At 39.0% G+C, this 10,140-nt stretch overlaps 2 protein-coding genes across 3 annotated transcripts; one reads left to right on the top strand and one right to left on the bottom strand.

The window, feature by feature from the left end:
* Positions 1 to 137: 137 nt before the first annotated feature.
* On the bottom strand, positions 138 to 5,013 carry LOC110062154 (uncharacterized). 2 transcript variants are annotated; one of them, XM_089272529.1, is made up of 4 exons: positions 4,497 to 5,013; positions 2,152 to 4,413; positions 1,807 to 1,994; positions 138 to 627 (listed from the first exon to the last, which is right to left on the bottom strand). In XM_089272529.1, exons 1-2 carry the CDS (start codon positions 4,608 to 4,610, stop codon positions 3,019 to 3,021), a joined length of 1,509 nt encoding a protein of 502 aa, XP_089128655.1. In that variant the 5' UTR covers positions 4,611 to 5,013; the 3' UTR covers positions 138 to 627; positions 1,807 to 1,994; positions 2,152 to 3,018. The 2 variants fall into 2 exon arrangements, with proteins under 2 accessions (XP_089128655.1, XP_089128654.1); XM_089272528.1 differs by having other exon boundaries at positions 1,807 to 2,014.
* Positions 5,014 to 6,576: 1,563 nt separating this feature from the next.
* Positions 6,577 to 8,693, top strand: LOC149102528 (uncharacterized). The gene has a single exon (XM_089273518.1). The coding sequence runs from the start codon at positions 7,002 to 7,004 to the stop codon at positions 8,604 to 8,606; it is 1,605 nt and encodes a 534-aa protein (XP_089129644.1). The 5' UTR covers positions 6,577 to 7,001; the 3' UTR covers positions 8,607 to 8,693.
* Positions 8,694 to 10,140: the final 1,447 nt, after the last annotated feature.

A 10,140-nucleotide genomic window follows, 5' to 3' on the forward strand; every position in this document is an offset into this window, starting at 1 on the left:
GAGTGGCACTTTAGTTATGTAGTCAACTTACACAAGAAGGTTGGAAATTTTTGGGTTTTATTCTGACTTTCTGTACCTAAAACTATTCAACTCTTTTGTAGACTCTTCACAAGGCAGCGGAAACTAACTCCAACTCGGTAGGTTCAACAATCGATTTAATAACCAATTTAGTATTACAATCAAACCGTCTAGTAGTATTAGTAGTACAATCAAACTGTCTAGTAGTATTAGTAGTACAATCAAACTCGTGATATACGCACAGGCTAGTATTAAGCAGTTCTGTTCGATTTTAATTTAATGATTAGGTTCGAGAACTTGCCGTCTGGTAATCAAGATGAGAGTAAAAAATACTACGTTGCAGGTCCTGGGAAGCAAGAACTTGTGCCAGGATCTGGAATCTACATATCCTCAGCTAAACTTAACTCCATTCACATACAGTCAATGCGATAAAGACCCCAAGAAATTATACTTGCTGTTAATTGAAGCCTTCTTCAGTGAGGAGACTCTGGCAACAAGTCTTGCCCATGGCTCCCGAACACAGACAAGCAAAGCGGGTGTGCTTCATTAGTAAGGCTCTCAATCAAGATGTGGTGAAGACTTTAAAGGGCAAGGGCATCAGGCAGTAACCTGTAGAAACATACGTACACAAACACACATGATCAGAGATGATGTGTCGCATTTTTGTAATCATATTGCTATAATTGCGATAATAATAAACTGACTACTTTTAAAAGTAATACATACATGTAGTTTACTAATATATTTTTATTTTTTTAAGCGTATGTTGGGAGGTTTGTCACTCTCAACGAACTGGAGTTTTCCGTATCCCAGATGAACCGCATTTTAACAAACAAAGTTGGAACAGCCAAAAGAAAAAAACTCAGGGAAGTATAGATAAGCTGTAACTAAATAAGAATGGAAAGTTCTACCAAAGTACCTGTATTTTTGTGACCGTGACCGTCTCTACGAAATGAAAACAGCTCACAGTTTTTCTCTCAGTATCAGTATAATATAACAATATGTATCCAAGTTATTTATTTCTTCCTTTGGCTTGAAAAGTGCAAAATTGATATTACACTTATGTGAGGCTAAATGCTTAAATCATCGATAAAACTCCCTCAGTAGTTTTTTTCATTTTGGTGCCAACAAAAAACAGATATCAAGATAATTCTTCACTCAGTAACTTGCAGTGCTCGAATTGCCACGTGACATACTTATTGTATTTTGGACTTAAAAAATGAAGAAAACATTTTGCGAGAAAATGGGCTTATTGAAGCAATAGCAGAAGTTGTTGAACGGAAAAAAAAATGTAGTTTTTTCATAATGCGATCGAACAATGTAAACAAACGAGTATTAGTTGAGCGAAGAGAATGAAACATTTTGTCGAATCACTAAAAATATTTACAAAGAGTTAGTAGTTTCTCACAGCATGGATTAAACTCATGTTTAGTTTTTGTTTAGAGCAGTGTGTGAATCAAGTTATTTGCGGGTGTATTATGTTTATTCCGAGTGTTTGGATGTGTGCTGTTGAACACACGAAATCTACAACGCTTGACAGTAAACTCATTTATTGAGAATACTGTATGTCTTGAAAAATCTGGATTTACTCACTGCAGTGACTTAGAAACCGACCTTATGAAAAGGTCACACTAAAAGTAACATTTAATCATTGGTCGCATATCGTGAATAATCTTTTGACTGGTCTGTAAAAACTGAATATGCCAAGTTGGCTTTAGGTTTTACTTTTATTGCTACCTACTAGAATACAGTGCACTATCTAAACTTGTTACAAATGTGTAAGCGTACTTTCTCAGTATGCGTTAACAGTGCGGGTCAGGATTCCGTCAGTGTTCCGTAAACTCTTGGTAGCGACCTCTCTTAATTACGGTCTTCGCTCGGCCCTGGTGTGCTGGAATATTAGTGACACATGTTCGGAACAAGCCGTTCAGGGATCGAAGGTTAGTGCACCATAGACTTTAGGCCACAGTAGAATGCTGCAACGTGAACCGAGTACCTAATAAACAAATATTTTTGATATCTGTTGATATATGTAAGTAAGCTACGAAGCGAATGAAAAAAATGATACATAAGGCGAACAAAAACTCGATAAGCGGTTGCTGTTGTGCATTATTTATGTACTCTATGACTTACCTCTTTTGTTCCTTTAAACTGGCTTCATGTCAAGCAGGTGCCGAGCACAGACGAGAAGGAAATGAATCTCACTTAGTATCCAGTTTACCCGATCTCGTTTCTGTAAATAACCTGCCAAGCGAACCAAAAAAAGCACGCGAAGCCTAGCCTGCGAGCAAGTTCCCTTGTTGCTCGCAGGCTACGTGAAGCCTAGATTTTTTGAAAGGAGTGCTTGCTACCCGAGGTTTTTTTTTATTCATTTGGAATATGTGGAAAATGTCACGCTAAGAAAATACTTTAAATTCCTGCTAGTGATATTATTTGCTTTATCTGTCAACATTAATTGTTTACTTTTGATGAATAACAAACCGACCTCCTCTGTCTATCTTTTAAATAAACGTTGTTTGATTGGTGCATTTTGTGGGCTTTTTGTTTAACATGATAGGCTGATTTCGTCTGCAGAGCGTCTGCAAATTTGCAGACTTGTTGCAGATCATCGCTGCAGACGCTCTACAGACATTCTGCAGACATTCTGCAGATGATCTGCAGATAATCTGTAGATCATCTGTAGATTATCTGCAGATCTGCTACAGATGTGCCAGCAGATCTGTAACAGACTATAAACAGATCTGCTCGTTTCGTACGGGCAGTGGTGGATATTTACCGAGCTGCAAAGCAGCGAGGTAAATATCTACCACATTCACTGACACTGAGGTGAATAATCAGTGCTTTAGTGTATATCACACAAGTTGAATAACTACTAGACCAAAACCTCACTTTTGGTAAACACAGCGACATGCAAAGACAGGTTGTTTTTCTTTAGTTGCTCAGAGGTATATAGTACTTTGTTAATCACCACAGTGAACCAATCAGCGCACGTGAAAAGCACTATTCACTTGTGTGGTATATACTAATGTTAAAAGTGATGGCTATATAAGTAATAATGGGATTTTGCATGTTGGTAAGCATGGCACAAACAGTCCACATTTGATTTAGACTACCAGCTAAAGACAATGGAATGACTTGATTAAAAATGTGAAAGTTTTTCACTTTGTTTATAGCTCTTTCCACATGAATTCTTTCTGAAGCTATTTCTTGAGTGGCAATAACTTCTGAAGGGGTCTGTTGACTTCGCAAACCAAGAAATGGGGGGATATTCAGGCCAACACCAATAGGTTCAAGCAAGTCAGAAATGGTAAACCCCTTGTCAGCCATCACCACATCACCTTGATCAAAAGGCAAGTTGAGTAACCCTGACCTTACTGTGAGCTCCCTGTCTGAAATACTTCCTGCATAGAGTTGGGAAATAAATGTTATTTGGCCACTGGGTGCGATACCAATCAGACTTTTAAATGTTGTATGGCTCTTGTACGAAGAATAGGTTTCACTGTGTAAAACTAGGGAAGAAGGGGTCTGACATTTGATCTCTGTTCCATCAATAATGATCCTTGTCTTTGGATACTTATCCCTGAATGACTGGGGCATTGCTTTATCTATTGCCTCTCTGTTTGGCCAGATGTTAAGGAAGCCAAATTTTAAGTACAAAAAATTGATCCAGGAAATACAAATCCTGTTTACTGTAGAAACATGTATCCTGAATCTGTGGGCTAAATCAAGTTCAAATAACCCAAGTCTCATTCTCGCAAGCACCAGGAAAAATTCGTCCAGGGTACTAAGTTTTCGACGTGGGCCGGGTTTATTTCCCAAAAAGCCATCTGCATTAATTGATGATGAAAACTCTAGGTCTTCCTTCGCACTGTTAACATAAACAATGTTAGAACCATTCTCACCTGGGTTTAAAAAATTGTAGCAAGCCAGAAGGGTTTGGAAATTAGGAAATCCCGTGTAAAAATTGATATCAGAGTCCGACTCTTTAAATCGTGCTATGCCAAACTGGCTTTCGAGAAGTTCGTCGACGTTCTTCAAAAGTTGTTTATTTTCGAGCTCAAGTGAATTGACTTGTTGTTCTAACTTCGCAATGTGCGCGCGTAAATTGTCGATTTCATCCGGAGCGGAAGTATCGCTGTCTGCTTCACTCAAGCTACTGAAGGATGGCATTTCAGCCGATGAAGATGGGAGTTGTGACCGCTTACGGGGCGATTTCCTCTTAGGAGATGGTGCAGACCATTGAAAAGTTGAGGGAACGGCATCATGTTTTAAAACTCGGCGACCTGTTAAGCCTTTCCGAAAATCAGTTGGCTTGAAATGCAACGAGCAGATCTTAGTTCGCTTCGTGATCTGGAACGTTGTGGAGACATCTCGTTTAATCTTTACAAGCCAAGTCTATGAAATAAGACAAGTGAAACAAAATTACCACAATTTATGTAACAGCAAGTGTATCAAATCAATAGAGATCGAAAAAATACCTTAAGCCTTTCTGGATCAGTCGTTGGAAGGCTGTGGTATGTGATCTTTTCCCCGTCCAGCCCTACTCGATATCCACTCTTACAACACAGTGGCACGCAACAGTTATCAGGCATGTTCTAACGCTGGAAAAAACTTAATGACACTTATTCAGCCCAAATTTTAGATATTTAAGAACGCGGTTTTCAACTTTAAAGCTTTAATGAAGCGTCGAATGCAAAGAATTGAAAAATAACACTTGTGTTTATATACTGAATGTATTCTGTACGCAACCGTTTCAACGAAATCGAGCGTTTGCCACTAGCGCGACAAAACAGGATTCAATGCGTAATTTCTAAACTGTAAACTCTTTGAAAGTAAAGAATTGCCTTACTTTGATCGGATTTTTTCAAATTCCTCAACTCAGAAGAGAGAAACACTGGGAATCGGCCTCAAGAAACTCTAATAGACGGGAAACTAATATTTGAAAACAAACGAGATCAGCCCTTAGCAACGGTTGCTACCGAAAAGCCTCGCTTTGGTGCCATCATCGCCATATTTGCAATCGGTGTATCGACCTCACTTCGTCGTGTTCCTTTTTTCGGTAATAGAGCTCCAAAAGAATCGAGTGCTATACCGACTGATCGTGCTCGGTAGACAGACGAACCTCGGATCACGAATCGGGATCAATTTTAGTTTCTGGGCAACCGAAGTCGAATCATGGTAATCGACATCGATATCCATATCGACCTCCATTACTAATCGACCTCAGTTCGTCGTGTTCGATTTGAGGCAATAGACCTCGAAAAGAATCAAGGACGGTATCGACTGATCGTGCTCGGTAGACGGACGAACCTCGGATCAAAAATTGAACTTGATCGTTTTCGAGCTCGATAAAGACGAGCGGCCGCTCTATTCCGGGGGGACAGGGCAGTAGCGGATCTAAATAAATCGAGTTCGGTCCAGCCAAGCCGAGCTCGGTTTAAGTCTAGTCGAGTTCGTCGAGCTCGCTCAGCTTCGTAGCTCGTCGAGCTCGGTTCAGTCTACTCGAGCTCGAATGAGAGGGACCTGGGACTAAAGGCAGATGCACGGGGAAGTTGCTGGAAAGAGCGAAAGTCTACACGTTTGCCGTAAATCTGGTATTCTGGCCCTATAAACGCAATTTAAAAGAGGACAGATCGCTCAAATGTAAAGAAAAGAAGACAAGGTAAGGAACTGCCTCTTTTGATATTTTACAGACGACAGTTTCGGGTTCTTAATTTTTCTTGAGAAATGAATAGTCTGTGCTCGTATGCAGCTCGCTCCAGTACAGTAGGCTTAATTTAAATTTTATAGCTTACTTTAAGGTTTACACATGGTCAAGTAAGCCTTTTTTGCGAAAATCTTTGTGATAGTACATTATATACAGGTCACAACTCTCTGTAGAATAAGGTATACGACAATAATAAGTTGTCAGGTATTGTCCTTGGTCCAAAGAAGACTTGCAATGAATCATTGCCCTCTTGACATCCACCTACCCTCCCAGCCACCCCAGAATAGCTAATGACAAGTGTACAAAAAAGAGTAACACCCAGGGACAAGGTTCATATCTGCTGATAATGTTTATTGCTAACATACACTTATCAGTATAATATTTCTTGGGAAAATTTAAAAATAAAGGCTGGCACTAAGAAAGACTTAAATTTTTAGATGATTGGAGGTAATTCTGAATCACTTATTGGGGAGAAAAAATCATTATTGTAGTAAACATATTTCTCATAATTGATAAAGTTGAATGAAATAAATTACTTACACCTTTTTAACTTTAACTTGCAACGTTCAAGTGCAACAAATAACACTAATTAAAACTACTTTAAATTCCTATTTTTAAACATGATAAAACTAGATGATCAAGACTATGAAATAACTCAATGAACAAAACCACTAACATTAACAGTGACTGTGAACCTAATAGAATCATAATCAGCAACACTAAACAGAATTGCTGGCTCTAAAACTAATATGTCTGTTCAATAAACTACTGTAATTTATAAGTAGCAATTAGCTGTAATGTCTCTCTGAATGTTTATGTATATATGCGACAACAATTTATTAAAATTAAATCATTAATTATTAAAATTAAGTCTAGAACAGTTTTCATTCGAGTGCATATATATAAGAACCAAACCAAAGTAATCACCCTGGCTAATCATAAAGGAGACAGACCAGGTAATAACTCCAAACCAATACATGTACATGTAGCTAAACAGAAAAGGTGAATAAAGTGGGTGATTAAGTCACAATACGTTTTGGTTTAAGTTTTGATAAGATAACAAGTCTTTATGGGCAACCACTAACTACTATCAACCTTTGCTCTTGTTTCTACATTAGACTTGATCAAAGAAAGAAACAGACTTAATTTTAGTGTAAAATGGGGTTGACAGGCCTGCACGACTCTCAAGCTCTCTCAAACACTCCAAAATCCGATTCCAGATAAGAATCGCGTCAGGCAACAACTGCTTCTAGACTTCAAACATTTCGCGAGACGAATGCGTCTCCGATACATTTTTAACAACAAAGATAGTGAACAGCACCCCTTCCACGTTAAATCGAACTGGGAACCTCCAGTTCAACCATCAGTTGCACTTGAAACATATTTAGAAGAAATTAAAGTACAACTCGCTGAGATCGAGATTACTAAGCCACGAAATAACCTGCCTTACCAAGAACGTATAGCACTGAAAGATTTGAAATCTAACACAGAAATAGTTATCAAAAAGGCAGACAAAGGATCCACAACGGTCATTATGAACAAACAAGATAAGATAACAGAGGGCCAAACTCAACTTGATAATAGAAAGAACTACATGCCCCTAGAAACACTAATGGTGAAGGAGACCTCGCAAAAGGTCAAAGATTTAATTAATGAACTCCATTTAGGAAGTCACATAGACGCAAAGACCAAAGAATGGCTTTCTCAAACACCTAACCCACCGCGCATACCAGTGTTTTACACACTAACAAAGATTCACAAACCGACTCTTACTGGAAGACCAATAATTTCGGGCTGTGAAGGTCCGACAGAACGTATATCATCATTTATAGACCACATCCTCCAGCCTATTGCCAAAGCGCAAAAATCGTACTTCAAAGATACCACAGATTTCATTAACTTTATAGAAAGGACAAAAGTCCAACAAAACACGATTCTAGTTTCAATGGATGTTACCAGCCTGTACACCAATATCCCCCAAGAGGAAGGGATAAACACTGTATGCATAGCATACGAAGACTTCTATAAGAACAACACTCCCATTCCTACAAATTCACTCCGCAACATGCTTAGACTTATACTTCAGGAGAACTCCTTCCATTTCAACGGAAGGAACTATCTCCAAACCCATGGTACCGCAATGGGGACAAAAATGGCAGTTGCTTTCGCGAACATTTTTATGTCCGCAGTAGAATCTAAAATTATCGGTAAAAGCAAGATAAAACCCATTGAGTGGAAGAGATACATAGATGACGTGTTCTCGTTGTGGAACACAAACAGAGAGGAAATAGATGAGTTTATTTCAGAAGCAAACAGGCACCATCCTACCATTAAATTCACGGCTGAAATATCAGAGAAGGAAATAAATTTCCTAGACACTACTGTCTTCAAACGCGAGAGATTTAACAAAGATTCAATCTTTGATATCTGCACACACTTCAAGCCGACTGAGAAATTTCAATACACGCATTTCTCTTCCTGTCACGCTCCAGGTGTGAAAAAAGGTTTTATAAAAGGTGAAGCACTTAGGCTTCTGAGAACAAACTCTTCAAAAACAAGTTTTGAAGAAAAGATCAAAAATTTCAGATCAAATTTACGTGTTCGAGGCTATCCAGAGAAACTGGTCAACAAAGTCCTCGCAGAAATCGAATTTAAAAACAGGAAGTCGGCACTACAACAGAAACCAAAATTGCAAAAGAGATCATTGCCTTTTGTCACACAATATAATCCATCAGTGCCCAATCTTAAAAGCATTTTAATGAGCAAATGGCATTTAATCCAAGATCAACCTCTGCTTAGAGAAATATACAGAGACCCTCCTTTCATCTCCTACAGGAGAGGAAAATCTCTGAAAGACATACTTGTTAGAGCTAAACTCTAAAGGTCAAAGACCGTTTATCACGAAACAGTGGGAGTCGTGCTAGGCCTGTCAATCATTTTTTACATCATAAGTTAAAGTTAAAAAGGTGTAAGTAATTTATTTCATTCAAATTTATCAATGATGAGAAATATGTTTACTACGATAATGATTTTTTCTCCCCAATCAGTGATTCAGAATTACCTCCAATCATCTAAAAATTTAAGTCTTTCTTAGTGCCAGCCTTTATTTTTAAATTTTCCCAAGAAATATTATACTGATAAGTGTATGTTAGCAATAAACATTATCAGCAGATATGAACCTTGTCCCTGGGTGTTACTCTTTTTTGTACACTTGTCATTAGCTATTCTGGGGTGGCTGGGAGGGTAGGTGGATGTCAAGAGGGCAATGGTTCATTGCAAGTCTTCTTTAGACCAAGGACAATACCTGACAACTTATTATTGTCGTATACCTTATTCTACAGAGAGTTGTGACCTGTATATAATGTACTATCACAAAGATTTTCGCAAAAAAGGCTTACTTGACCATGTGCAAACCTTAAAGTAAGCTATAAAATTTAAATTAAGCTTACTGTACTGGAGCGAGCTGCATACGAGCACAGACTATTCGTTTCTCAAGAAAAATTAAGAACCCGAAACTGTCGTCTGTAAAATATCAAGAGGCAGTTCCTTACCTTGTCTTCTTTTCTTTACATTTGAGCGATCTGTCCTCTTTTAAATTGCGTTTATAGGGCCAGAATACCAGATTTACGGCAAACGTGTAGACTTTCGCTCTTTCCAGCAACTTCCCCGTGCATCTGCCTTTAGTCCCAGGTCCCTCTCATTCGAGCTCGAGTAGACTGAACCGAGCTCGACGAGCTACGAAGCTGAGCGAGCTCGACGAACTCGACTAGACTTAAACCGAGCTCGGCTTGGCTGGACCGAACTCGATTTATTTAGATCCGCTACTGCCCTGTCCCCCCGGAATAGAGCGGCCGCTCGTCTTTATCGAGCTCGAAAACGATCAAGTTCAATTTTTGATCCGAGGTTCGTCCGTCTACCGAGCACGATCAGTCGATACCGTCCTTGATTCTTTTCGAGGTCTATTGCCTCAAATCGAACACGACGAACTGAGGTCGATTAGTAATGGAGGTCGATATGGATATCGATGTCGATTACCATGATTCGACTTCGGTTGCCCAGAAACTAAAATTGATCCACGAATCGACCTCAGGTACTTTCGAGCTTGATGAGCAAGCGGGGCCGTTCATTTCCGGGGGGATCCGTACGATGCTATATCGAGCTCGATCACTTTGTTCGAGTTCGATTGAATTTTTATTAAGCCGAAATTGTATCGAGCACGAATGGATTTTATTTTTTATCGAGTTCGATTTGTTTTCAAGCTCAATAAGGGGACTGGTGCGGAGGAGTAAAGAAGCTCTCGCAAAAGGACTGATACCAAGTGAGCTGCGGATCAGACTGAATTAACACATATTGGTAAAATTCGGAGGATAATTGTGTCTAAGGATATAATTCCATGTTAACCGAAAAGCAAGTGC

Source organism: Orbicella faveolata, unplaced genomic scaffold, assembly GCF_042242905.1.
Source record: "Orbicella faveolata isolate gen_17 unplaced genomic scaffold, um_ofav_v1 contig_35, whole genome shotgun sequence".
Classification (NCBI taxonomy): Eukaryota; Metazoa; Cnidaria; class Anthozoa; order Scleractinia; family Merulinidae; genus Orbicella; species Orbicella faveolata.

Bases quoted from the DNA above. Each gene is read 5' to 3' on its own strand.
- LOC110062154 (XM_089272529.1), bottom strand. From the start codon at position 4,610: ATGCCTGATAACTGTTGCGTGCCACTGTGTTGTAAGAGTGGATATCGA. The intron at 4,414-4,496 runs GTATTTTTTCGA...CTTATTTCATAG, and splicing joins CTGATCCAGAAAGGCTTAAG to ACTTGGCTTGTAAAGATTAA.
- LOC149102528 (XM_089273518.1), top strand. From the start codon at position 7,002: ATGCGTCTCCGATACATTTTTAACAACAAAGATAGTGAACAGCACCCC.